The 13,420-nt window shown below is 38.1% G+C and overlaps 1 protein-coding gene across 6 annotated transcripts in view; it reads left to right on the forward strand.

Annotated features, from left to right (window-relative positions):
• The window catches only part of HOOK3 (hook microtubule tethering protein 3), a 106,949-nt gene that overhangs the window by 42,400 nt on the left and 51,129 nt on the right, over window positions 1-13,420 (forward strand). For all 6 annotated transcript variants that reach the window (XM_036249492.1, XM_036249496.1, XM_036249494.1 and 3 more), the window contains exon 9: window positions 1,173-1,336. In XM_036249492.1, coding sequence (XP_036105385.1) covers window positions 1,173-1,336 — 164 coding nt within the window. The remainder of the gene's footprint in view (window positions 1-1,172; window positions 1,337-13,420) is intronic.

Below are 13,420 nucleotides of genomic sequence, written 5' to 3' on the forward strand. Positions count from 1 at the left end.
TCCTCGGGTGAGGATTAAAAAGAAAAAAGTACGTTTGATACATGTTGACATATATATGAACCTGTGAACTCACCACAATCAATATAATGAACCCCTCACCCCCCCAAAGTGCCTCATGACTCTTTGTAATCCTCCTCCAGTCCCCAACTCTGCTTTCTGTCACTGTAAATTAGCTTGTATCTTCTAAATTACATATAAAAGAAATCAGTGTATACTGTGTTTTTTTGTTTTTTTCTTTGGTCTGACTTCTTTCATTATTTTGAGATTTATTCATGTTGTCAGTATCAATAGTTAATTCTCTGTTATTGCAAAATAGTATTCTGTTGTATGGATATACTAAAAATTATTTATGCATTCATTTGTTGATGAACATTTATGTTGCTTCCAGTTTTTCTTTATTACACATGAAGCAGTTATAAACATTTTTTTATAAGTCTTTATTTGGACACATGGTTTTATTTCTCTTAAGTAAATAAATACCCATGAGTAGAATGGCTGAGTCATATGGCTGAGTCATGTGGTAATTTTGTGTTTAATTTTTTAGGAAAATGCAAAACTGTTTTCCAAAGCGCTTAAAACATTTTACATTCTCACCAGACATGTATGAGGCTTCCATTTGTACATTTGGTACAGCCAATCTTTTAATTTATTTAAAAAAAACATTATTTTTTTCCTTCATTAATTTTTAGGGAGAGGGAGAGGAGAGACAGAAACATCAATGAGAGAGAAACATTGATTGACCGCCTCCTGCATGCCCCTCACTGGGGATTTGGCCCACAACCTGGGCATATGCCCTGACTAGGAGCGATCTCTTGGTGCATAGGTCAACTCGCAACCACTGAGCCATACTGGCCGGGCCAGCCAATTTTTTAAATTTTAGCCACTGTAGTCACAGTGTATTGGTACACCATTTTGGTTTTAATTTGCATTTCCTAATCACTAATTATAAATATCTTTTTGTGTGTTTAGTTGCCATCTATATGTGAATTCTTGCTTACTCTTAACATATTACTCCCCCTATGCAATATTCCAAAATAATGTAAATGTTTCAAGTGTGAGTTGATTGTACTTTTTTAAAAACAGGCTTTAATTTATAATGGTAATTCATAGGTGATTTTGCCAATGCCAATGTAATTGGAAGAAATAACTGTTCTCTTCCTATATTCTAACAGGTTGCAGCATTGCAAGAGGAGAAAAGCAGTCTTTTGGCAGAGAATCAGGTATTAATGGAAAGACTTAATCAGTCTGATTCTATAGAAGACCCTAACAGCCCAGCAGGAAGAAGGCATCTGCAGCTCCAAACTCAATTGGAACAGCTCCAAGAGGAAACATTCAGGTAAAAGACCACTCACTAAAGTCTGATTTTATAAAATTTTGGTAACTATCTCTTCAAGTTAAGAATATAATGTTAGGACTTCTGGGTAGCTGTAGACTGAACATGTTGTGTAATAAACAACTTCCCAAAATCTTCCCACATGATATGAAATAACTTCGTATCTAGGAAAAATTCTATCAAAGTTAAACCTTCATTGTTACTTGAAGACAGAATGCCCCAACTGAAATATAACCAACTGTGAGTGAAAGGAAGAAAACAAACACCAGCCCCTATTCCACACACCTGTCTACCCCCAGTCTGCCAGGCACTTTGAGGCAAGTAAAGGCAGACTGAGAAAAAAATCAGAGGAAGACAGAACACTAGTGAAGGGGCCTGTGGGTGAGTTGGAACAATCACCAGAAAGATTAAATTCACTCAAAATCTGAAATCATTTTTTAAAGAAATTAGACCACAAACTGCAAGGAACAGATTTCAAAGTGCATCTTCTTAACGGGCCCAAAACCATAAAAAGAGACTGGCACTGAATTTAAAGAGATGGGTGCCTTTTTCAGGCACTCAGTTTAAAGAGACAGAAAACAAATGCCAACTGCATGATTTCTAGAGACACTTATTTAAAGAACGAACTGGTTTAAAGGAACAGTCTTCTAAACCCATCTCTGGGAGTGAAAAGGCCACAAGGAAGAAGGAAGGGACCGATAACAAATTGGATAGTGAAAGAAAAGAAAAGGAAAAACTTGGTGTTCAGCAAGACAGACAGAACCACAAAATTGAAGGGCTTAACAGTATGTTAAAAATATTTTGTTCTAATTTACTATAAAATATGTTACGACCTGTTTCTTACCTAGCCATAGATTTCGATTAGATTTTTACTTTATCAGCTAACTTAGTATGGTAACATATCCTTTATTATTCCTCAATGAAATGTTTCTGGATTTTTTTTTTTTTCTCTCTCTCTTTTTGCCTGAACAGGAAAAAATTAAAACTTTAGTCTTCTCAGAACTTTAGAAACAATTCATCCTCTGATCTCCCTCAGCAGTTCAGAGTGCGGCCTGAGGACCCCTGCAGGTTCACTGAGAGCCTCTCAGAGAATCTCAGGACTGTCTTTTCCAGCTGCATGTCTGTGGAACGCTGGATTTCCTTTGTATACTTCAGCTTTAAAACCACAGCCAGTGAATGCAGAAACAGACATGACAACCCAGCTGTCGTTTATTAAATCAAATTATTTGAATCACAAAAGAGTAAAATGTTGCCACTTTTCTCACTACATTTTTTGTTTTAAAATATATAGTTATTTTAAACTATGTTGTCTGTGTAAATAGAATGGGTTTGTTATATATCGATAGATTAAAACTTATATAAACCAAAGTTCTTAGGAATCTCAGTAATGTTAATACTGAAGAGATTCTGAGACCAAAATCTTTGAGAACCCTTCATTTGCATCTTGACTTTCTAAGAATTGGTGAATAGTAAAATCTAAACATGACTTTACCTTTTCGTTTCTAAATTGTGACTAGTTTTTAAAAATTATAGTTGACATACAATATTATATTAGTTTCAGGTGTGCAACATAGTGATTCAACATTTATATCCCTTACAAAGTGATCACCACAGTAAGTCTAGTAATCATCTGTTACCGTACTTAGTACAGTGGAACCTCGATTCTTGAACTTAATTCATTCCAGAAAGCTGTTCCTGAAGCAATTTGCTTGAAAATAGAATCATTTTTCCCCCCATTAGAAATAATGTAAATTAAATTAGTTTGTTCCAGACCCCAAATGATTGATTCCCTATTTTAACCTTTCTTATACTATATAGTACATGTTTAATTTTCTACCTATTCAGTTGCGTTTGATTGTTGTTTTGTGAGCACTTTCACACCCTTAGTAACATTAGCACTCTTGATGGCTTCTTTATATTTTAAAATTGTGGTAATGATCTCTGTTGCCAAAGGTTCTCTCTTTTTTTTTTTTTTTTTTTTGTTGCCTGAGAGATGCTTTTTGTCATGCTGAGGTAGCAGCGTGAAAGGGTTGTCAGGATGAAAAAGCAAAGGTTTCTTCCACAAGCAAGAACCTCCCACCCCTCCCCATCCCATGAACAATTTGGTCAAGAGATGGGAGACATTGGAGAACCGAGGTTTGACTGTAATTACAATATTATTGACTCTTTTCCCTATACTATACCTTACCTCTCTGTGATTTATTTTATAATTGGACGTTTGTATTTCTTAATCTCCTTCCCCTTTTCAGCCTATCCAACCACCTTCTCCCCTCTGGCTACCATTATAGTTTGTTCTTTCTATGAGTTTGTCCCTATTTTGTTTTGTTTCTTTGTTTGCTTTATTTTTTAAGATTCCATAAATAGGTGAAATCACACAGTACTTGTCTTCCTCCGTCCAACTTATTTCACTTAACATAATACTTTAGGTCCATTTATGTTGCAAAGGGGAAGATTTCATTCCCTTTTGTGGCTAAGTGATATTTCATTGTACATTTATATGTGTCATGTCTTCTCTATCCATCTTTCAAAAGACACCTAAGTTGCTTCCATATTTAGCTGTTATAAACGATGCTGCAGTGAACATAGGGGTGCATATACCATTTCAAGTTATTGTTTTTGTTCTTTGGATAAGTACCTAGGAATGGAATTGAGTCATACGATAGTTCTACTTTTATATTTTTGAGGAACCTCCACTGTATTCCATAGTGGCTGCATTAGTTTCCAATGCTGCAGTGAACATAGGGGTGCATATACCATTTCAAGTTATTGTTTTTGTTCTTTGGATAAGTACCTAGGAATGGAATTGAGTCATACGATAGTTCTACTTTTATATTTTTGAGGAACCTCCACTGTATTCCATAGTGGCTGCATTAGTTTCCAATCCCACCAGCAGTGCACAAGAATTCCTTTTTCTCCACATTTGTTCTGTTTTTTGGTGTTTGTTTTTTGATAATAGCTGTTCTGACATGTGTGAGGTGATACCTCATTGTGGTTTTGATTTGCATTTTCCTGATAGTGATTTTGAGCATTTTTTTTCATGTGTCTGTAGACCATCTCTATGTCTTTGGAGAAGTATCTTTACAGATTCTCTGCTCTTTTTTTTTATCCTCACTCAAGGACATTTTTGCATGTATCTTCAGATAGAGCAGGAGGGAGAGAGGGAGGAAGAGAGAGAGCGAAACATCGATGTGAGAAAGACACATTGAACAGTTGCCACCCACATGACCCCAAACCGGGGCCAGGGACAAACTGCAACCAAGGTATGTGCCCTTAGCGGGAACTGATCCTGGGACTCCCTGGTCCACAGGCTGATCTTCTAACCACTGAGCCAAACCAGCCAGGGCTCTCTGCTCATTTTTAATTGGATTTCGTATTTTTTTTATTTGAGTTATAATGAGTTGTTTGTATATATTTTTTGATATTAACTCCTTATCAGATACGTCATTTACAAATATCTTTTTCCATTCACTATGTTGCCTTTTCATCTTGTGGATAGTTTTCCTTCACTGTGTAAAAGCTTCTTAGTTCATGTAGTTTCACTTATTTTTGCTTTTGTTGCCTTTGCCCAAGGAAACATATCCAAAAAACATTGCTAAGACCAATGTTTACTGCATGTTTTCTTCTAGGAATTTTGTGCTTTCGGGTCTTATAAGTCTTTCATCCATTTTGAGCTTATTTTTGTGTATAGTGTGAGAAAGTGGTCTAGTTTCATGTTTTTGCAAGTATGTTGTTTTCCCAACATTGATTAAAGAGAATGTCTTTTCCCCATTGTATATTCTTGCCTTCTTTGTCATAGATTGACCATATAAGCATGGGTTTACTTCTGAACTATTGTTTATTCTGCTCCATTGATCTATGTGTCTGTTGTTTGTGCCATTACCATACTATTTTGATTACTATAGCTTTGTAGGATAGTTTGAAATCAGGGAGTATGGTATCTTTAATTTTTTCTCTCTTTCTCTCAAGATTTCTTTGGCTATTCAGAGTCTTTTGTGGTTCCATGTAAATTTTAGGATGGTTTGTTTCAGTTCTTATAAAAATGCCATTGGTCTCTCTCCAGGACTCTGGGAAGGGGCTCTTTGAGTAAGATGGCTACTGTCCTATGAGGGAGAAATTCAGCATAAAACTCCAGGTATTCTCCCTCCCAGCTCTCTGAGTCTCCACACAGTTCCCGTCTAGTCTGCCTTCCCTCTGCTGGAGCACAAGGTATAGGCCATTTAAGTCTGACTTGATTAACTCAACCCATGCATGGTGATTTCAATAAGATTACAAAATAAGCCCTGGCCAGTTTGGCTCAGCAATTAGAGTGCCAGCCTGCGGTCCAGAGAGATCTGGGTTTGGTTCCCGCTAAGGGTACGGATGTCGGTTGCAGTTTGTCCCCGGCCCTGGTTGGGTCATGCAGGAGGCAGCCACTTGATGTGTCCCTTTCACGTAGATGTTTCTCTGTCTCTCTCTTTTTCTCTCTCTCTCCCTCCCACTCTATCTGAACAAAAAATGGAAAAATGTCCTTGGCTGAGGATTAAAAAAAAAAAGATTACATAATAAAACTTCACAGACATTTTTTGAAGACTACCAACTGGCTCACACTCTACTAAGTTGCCATTCATGTCTTGCCCATATCATTTCCTTTTATCTGCTCTCATTTTGTGTTTGAAGAAACATCTCAACTTCAAGGCATGAATGACCTTAACTCCTACCTCCAGAGACAAAGGTTACAGAAGTGAATGTCAGCATCTCCCCAGATGAACAGGAAGAATCAGGGACCTGCTTTTACAACGTAGTAATCTAGGGATTTTTTTCATTCAGAGATTCTATTGTTTTTTTTCCACTGCCATCTGTAACAAAACAGGGAAATGAGGTTTTAAAAAAATAAATGATAATTGTAAACAAATCATTTGGTATCCACTTGGCTCCATAGTGTTTTATGTTTATTTTGTGTAATAAGTAATTTTATCTTTAAAAAAATGCCGTTGGTATTTTGGTTGGAATTGCATTGAATCTGTAGATTGCTCTGGGTAGTATGGACATTTTAGCAATAATAATTCTTCTGATCCATGAGCACTGTTTATCCTTCCATTTATTTGTATCTTCATTTTCTTTCATCAGTTTTTATCTTGTCATTTTCACAGTACAAATTGTTTACAACCTTGGTTAAATTTATTTCTAGATATTTTTTTAAAAATAATTTTTCTTTATTGATTTTAGAGAGAGAGGAAGGGAGAGGGAAAGAGAGATAGAAACACCGGTTGCCTCCTGCATGCCCTCCACTGGGGATTAGACCCACCACCTGGGCATGTGCCCTGACTGGGAATCGAACCAGTGACCTCTTAGTTCATAGGTCAACGCTCAACCACTGAACCACACTGGCTGGGTTATTCCTCGGTATTTTTTGATGCAAAAGTAAATGGGATTTTTTTTCTTTTTCTGAGAGCATGTTATTGGTGCATAGACATGCAAAAGATTTCTGAATATTAATTTTGTATTCTGCAATTTTACTGAGTTCATTTATTCTAATAGTTTTTTTTATGTAATCTTTAGGGTGTTTTTATATATAGTATATCATCTGCAAATAGTGGCAGTTTTACTTTTTCCTTTCCACTTTGTATACGTTTATTTCTTTTTCTCGTCTGCTTCCTGTGGCTAAGACTCCAGTACCATGTCAATAAGAGTGGTGAGAATGGGCATCCTTGTCTTGTTCTTGATCTTAGAGAAAAAGCTTTCGGTTTTTCACTATTGAGTATGATGTTAGCTGTGGGTTTGTCATATATGGCCTTTATTATGTTGAAGTATGTTCCTTCTATATACACACTTTGTTGAGTTTTTATTATAAATGGATGTTGAATTTTTTCAAATGCTTTTTCTGCATCTGTTGATGTGAGCATATAATTTTTATCTTTCATTTTGTTTATGTGAGGTATCATCTTGCTTCGTTTGTGGATATTGAACTATTCTTCCATCCCCGCATTAAATCCCACTTGATCATACTATATAATCTTTTTTCTGTATTGCTGAACTGTTTGCTAATATTTTGTTGGAGATCTTTGTATCTGTGTTCATTAGGGATATTGGCCTGTAATTTTCTTTCTTTCTTCTTTTTTTTTTTGGTAGTGTTTTTGTCTCATTTTGATATCAATACAGTGCTGGCCATGGAGAATGAATTAGGGAGCTTTCCCTTCTTTTCAATTTTTTAAAATAGTTTGAGAGGGATAGGTATTGATTCTTCTTTGAATGCTTGGTAGAATTCACCTGTGAGGCCATCTGATCCTGGACTTCTGTTTGTTGGGAGCTTTATGATTACTGATTCAATTTCATTTGTAGTAATTGGTCTTTGGATTTTATGTTTCTTTCTGATTCAGTCTTGGAAGATTATGTTTCTAGGAATTTATCCATTTCTTCTATGTTGTCAAATTTGTTGGCATATAATTGTTCACAGTATTCTCTTATAATCCTTTATGTTCTTTGGTGTTAGTTGTCACTTCTCTTTCATTTATGATTTTATTTATTTGGGCCTTCTTTTTCTTGATAAGTCTGTCTAAACATTTATCAATTTTGTTTATCTTTTCAAAGAACGAACTCTTAATTTCATTGATTTTTTTCCTATGTTTTTTTTTTTAAGTCCCTTTTATATGTTTCTGCTCTCTTTATTTTTTCCTTCCTTCTATTCACTTTGGGCTTAGCTGGTTCTTCTTTTTCTAGTTCTTTAAGGTGTAAGGATAGTTTATTTGAGATTTTTCTTGTTTCTTGAAGTAGGCCTGTGTTATTTTGAATTCTCTTAGAAACACTTTTGCTGTGTCCCAAAGATTTTGGATTGTTGTGATTCCATTGTCATTTTTCTCAAGATTTTATTATTTATTTATTTTTCTTTTTTATCCTCACCCGAGGACATTTTTCCTTTTTTTGTTCAGATAGAGTGGGAGGGAAAGAGAGAGAGAAACATCGACGTGAAAGGGACACATCGGGTGGCTGCCATTCACACGACGCAACTAGGGCCGGGGACAAACTGCAACTGAGGTACATGCCCTTAGCGGGAACCGAACCTGGGTCTCCGGACCACAGGCCAGTGCTCTAACCGCTGAGCCAAACCGGCCAGGGCTTTCTCAAGATTTAAAAAAATTTTCTCCTTGATTTTGTTCATTAACTGTTTAGTGGCATGTTGTTTAGCCTCCACATGTTTGTTTTTCTAGTTTTCCTCTTGTAATTGTCGTTTCATATCATTGTAATCAAAGAAAATGCTTGATATGGTTTCAGTATTTTTTTTTTTTTTTTTTATCCTCACCTGAGGACATTTTTCCATTTTTGTACAGACCGAGTGGGAGGGAGAGAGAGGAAGAGAGAGAGAGGGAAACATCGACGTGAAAGGGACACATCGAGTGGCTGCCACCCGCACGACCAACCAGGGCCAGGGACAAACTGCAACCAAGGTACATGCCCTTAGCAGGAACCGAACCCGGGTCTCTCCGGACCGCAGGCGGACGCTCTAACCGCTGAGCCAAACCGGCCAGGGCTGGTTTCAGTCTTTTTAAATTAGATTTTTCCCCTTTATTGATATTTTAGAGAGTGAGAAAGTAAGAGGGATAGAGAGATAGAAACATCAATGAGAGAGAACATAAGACTGGCCGCCTCCTGCATGTCCCCTACTGGGGATTGGACCCACAACCTGGGCATGGTCCTGACTGGGAATCAAATGGCGACCTCTTGGTGCATGGGTTGACACTCGACCACTGAGCTACACCGGCTGGACTGGTTTCAGTTTTGTTAAGTTTACTAAGACTACTTTTATGGCCTAACGTGGTCTATCTTAGAAAATGGTCCATGTGCACCTGAGAAAAATGTGTATTCTGCTGTTTATTAAGTCTTTTTGGTCCAAGGTTTCATTTGGGATCACTGTTTCCTTGTTGATTTTCTATCTGGCTGACCTATCCATTGATATGATTGGGATGTTACAGTCCATTACTATGATTGTAGTACTATTGATTTCTCTCTTATGTCCATTAATAATTGCTTTATGTATTTAGGTGCTTCTACATTGGGTGTGTAGGTGTTTAGAAGATACATTCTCTTGTTGAATTGATTTCTTTATCATTATGCAATGCTCTTTGACTGTTGTTACAGTCTTTGTTATATTATTATTTTTTAAAACTTATTTTTATTGTTGAATGTATTACAGATCTTCCCCATTTTTGCCTCCATTGACCCCCATCTCCCCCTCTCTGTCTTGCCTTCCCCACACTATTGTCTGTGTCCATTGGTTATGTATATATGCATATAAATTCTTTGGTTTATCTTTTCCCTCTCCCCTTTCTCCCCTTCCCTTTGAGGTTTCTCAGTCTAACAACCAATTTGTATTTCTTAATCCCTTCACCTTTTAACACATCCCCCCAAGCCCCCTTCCATCTGATAACCAACGAAAAGTTCTTTGTATCTCTAAGTCTGTTTCTGTTCTGCTTGTTCATTTGGTATAGATTCAGTTGTTGATAAATATGTATTTATTGCCATTTTATTGTTCATATTTTTTATCTTTTTTAAGAAGACTCTTCAACATTTCATAAATACTGGTTTGGTGTTGATGAACTCCTTTTACTTTTTCTTGTCTGGAAAACTCTTTATAGGTCCATCAATTCTAAATTAGAGCTTTGCAGGATAGTGTAATCTTGGTTGTAGATTCTTGCTTTTCATCACTTTGAATGTTTCTTGCCACTCCCTTCTGGCCTGCAAAGTTTCTTTTGAGAAATCGGCTGAGTCTTATGGGAGCTCCCTTGTAGGTAACTAACTGCTTTTCTTTTGCTGCTTTTAAGATTCTCTCTTTGTTTTTAAACTTTTGCAGTTTTATTATGATGTGTCTTGGTATGGACCTCTTTGGGTTCATCTTGTTTGGGACTCTCTGTACTTCCTGGTCTTGTATGTCTGTTTCCTTTACCAAGTTAGGGAAGTTTTCTGTCATTATTTTTTCAAATAGGTTTTCAATTTCTTCCTCTCTTTTCTCCTTCTGGCACCCCAATGATGCGAATGTTGGCATGCTTGAAGTTGTCCCAGAGGCTCCTTACACTATCCTCATTTTTTTGGATTCTTTTTTGTTGTTGTTGTTTTGATTGGTTGTTTTTTGCTTTGTTATATTCCAAATTGATGGTTTGCTTCTTGGCTTCACCTACTGTACTATTAATTCCCTGTAAATTATTCTTTATTTCAGTTAGTGCATCCTTCATTTCTGACTTGTTCTTTTCTATGTTGTTGATGTTCTCACTAAGTTCCTTGAAGTTTTCATTAACTTCCTTGAAGTTTTCACTAAGTTCTTTGAGCATCCTTATAACCAGTGGTTTGAACTCTGCATGTGATGGATTGCTTATCTCCATTTTGTTTAGTTCTTTTCCTGGAGTTTTGTTCTGTTCTTTCATTTGGGACATGTTTCTTTGTCTCTTCATTTTGGCTGCCTTTCTGTGTTTGTTTCTATGTATTAGGTAGAGTTGTTGTGTCTCCTAGGCTTCATAGGGTGGCCTATTGTAGTAGGTGTCCTGTAGGGTCTAGTGGCACAGCCTGACTGATCACCACAGCTGGGCTCTTGAGATGCACCCCTCATGGGGACTCTATACCCTTCTGTTGTAATTGAGTCTTGATTGCTGTTGCATGTCAGTGGGACGGATTAACTCAGGCTGATCAGCTGCAAGGATCTGCTGTGCCCACTGGCCACTGGCCTGTGACTCCCTTGGAGGTTCAGCAGTGTAGGGGCCCACCACAAAGAGCAAGACTTACTTCAGCAGGGTTCTGGTCCCACTGAGTCCACTCCTTGAATGTGTTGCTTGTAGATGTGGTTGGATGGTGGTTCTTCGACATGGTTTGAAGCTGTCCACTGGGTGTGCTGGCTCTGGGGCCAGGTCAGCCTCTGCCTGTGTTCTACCCGGGGCCACCAGGCATAAGCTACACAGCGATCTGCCGATTGCTGCTTCTTGTGCTGGGCTTGGAGGTGCCCAGGCAAAGCCAAGTTGTGAACCAAGGTTGGCTGCTTCTAGTGCTGGGCCCAGGGCCACTTAATGAGAGGTATGGGGTTCGCTGAGACCAGATGCTGCTTGTTTGAGAGAATTTAGGGAAATCTGAATCAGGAGCCAAGACAGTCCATTCCTATGGTAAAGCTACTAGAAACAATTTTTGTGGGCCGGAAAGTTGGTTGGGGCAGGGCCTCAGGGAATCACCAGGGTGGGGCAAACAGTGTGAGCCAGGTTGCTGGAGTCCCAGATGTGGTGCCCGAGTGCCGCCCCTGAGAAGGGCTCACCAAAGGAATAATAGCCTTAGCCAGTATGAGTGTCCAGGAGAAAGCTGCCCCTCCAGCTCTCACCTCGATGCCTAACAACTCAGTTCTTCCCTGTAGGTCTCTGGCATCTTTCAGACTGCCTCCCCAACACTGGATCCCAAAAGGAGCAAGTCTGAGTAGGTCCGTGCGCAAGTCTGTGCACGCCCCCCGCCCCCCTTTTTTAATTCCTCACCTGAGGATATTTTTCTACTTACTATCAAACAGAGTGGTAGGGAGAGACAGAGAAACAACAATGTGTGATAGAACCACATCTACTTGTTTCCTCCCGCATGACCCAACCAGGGCCGGGAACAAACCGCAACGGAGGTATGTGCCCTCAACCGGAATCGACCCCGTGATTCATTGGTCCAGGGGCCAGTGCTCTTACTGCTGAGCCAAACCAATGAGGGCTGTGCACGGATGCTTTAAGAGGTACTGCCTGGGGCTCTAGCAGCCTCAGTTTCTCTCAGCCTCAGTTCCCGCTGGTGTTTACAGCCAGAAGTTACAGAGTTTTCTCTTCCTGGTACTGCAACCCTGAGCTAGAGGGCCTGGTGTGGGAAGGGGACCTCTTATTCCTCACGGGGGACCTTCCCAGCCGAGGTAACCCTCCTGATTTTTATTCGCCACTTATGGGTGTGGGACCAGCTCCTTCTAACCTCTGCCCCTCCAAACAGTCTTATTGTGGCTTCTTCTTTAATTTCGTAGTTGTAGGACTTCCATTCAGCTCGATTTCACACAGTTCTGAGTGATGGTTGTCCTGTAGTTTAGTTGTAATTTTGATGTGGTTGTGGTAGGAGACAAGTACCACGCTGACCTATGCTACCATCTACACCGGAAGTCTCTACAGTCTTTGTTTTAAAGTCTACTGTATCTGATATAAGTATTGGTACCCCAGCTTTCTTTTTGTTTTCATTTACATTAAATATCTTTTTCCATCCCTTCACTTTTTAGTCTTTGTATTTCAACCTGAAGTGAGTCTCTTGTTGGCAGAATATTCCATAGATCTTATTTTGTTTTGTTTTATCTGTTTAGCCACTCTCTGTCTTTTGATTGAAACATTCAGTTCTCTTACATTTAAAGTAATTGTGAATGTACTTATTGTGATTTTAGTAATTATTTTCTGATTTTTTTGTACTTTTCTGTTTTTTTCTTCTCTTGCTCTCTTGTACATTGATGACTTTCTTTAGTGATTTATTTAGGTTCCTTTTTCTTTACTTTTTTGGTTTGTGGTTACCCTAAGATTCATATATCTTATATAAGCTATGTTAATAGTAGTCTATTTTAAGTTGATGTTTGCTTAAGTTTGAACACATCCCAAAAGCACTACATTTTCTACTCACCCCCCCACACCCACATTTATGTTTTTGAACATTATATTTTACATCTTGTACATGTTTGAGTTCCTTAATTTATTACTGAATTTACCCATGCTCTTACTACTTTTGTCTTTTAACCTTCATACTAGTTTGATAATTGGTTGATTTACTATATTCATTAAATGTTTGCCTTAATTAGTGAGATTTTTCCTTTCCTGTGTTTTCTTATTTTTAGTTTTGGCCTTTTCCTCTTAAAGTGCCTTTAACATTCCTTCCAGTGCTGGTTTAGTGGTGATGAACTTTAGCTTTTGCTTGTCTGGGAAACTCTTTATCTCTTCAATTCTAAATAATAACTTTGTTGGCTGTATTCTTGCCTGTAGGTTTTTTTCTCTTCTATCACATTGAATACATTGTTCCATTCCCATCTGGTCTGCAAAGTTTCTGTTAAAAAAAAAAAAATCAGCTCATAGTCTGTTGGGGAATCCCTTG

Source organism: Molossus molossus, unplaced genomic scaffold, assembly GCF_014108415.1.
Source record: "Molossus molossus isolate mMolMol1 unplaced genomic scaffold, mMolMol1.p scaffold_m16_p_9, whole genome shotgun sequence".
Taxonomy (NCBI): Eukaryota; Metazoa; Chordata; class Mammalia; order Chiroptera; family Molossidae; genus Molossus; species Molossus molossus.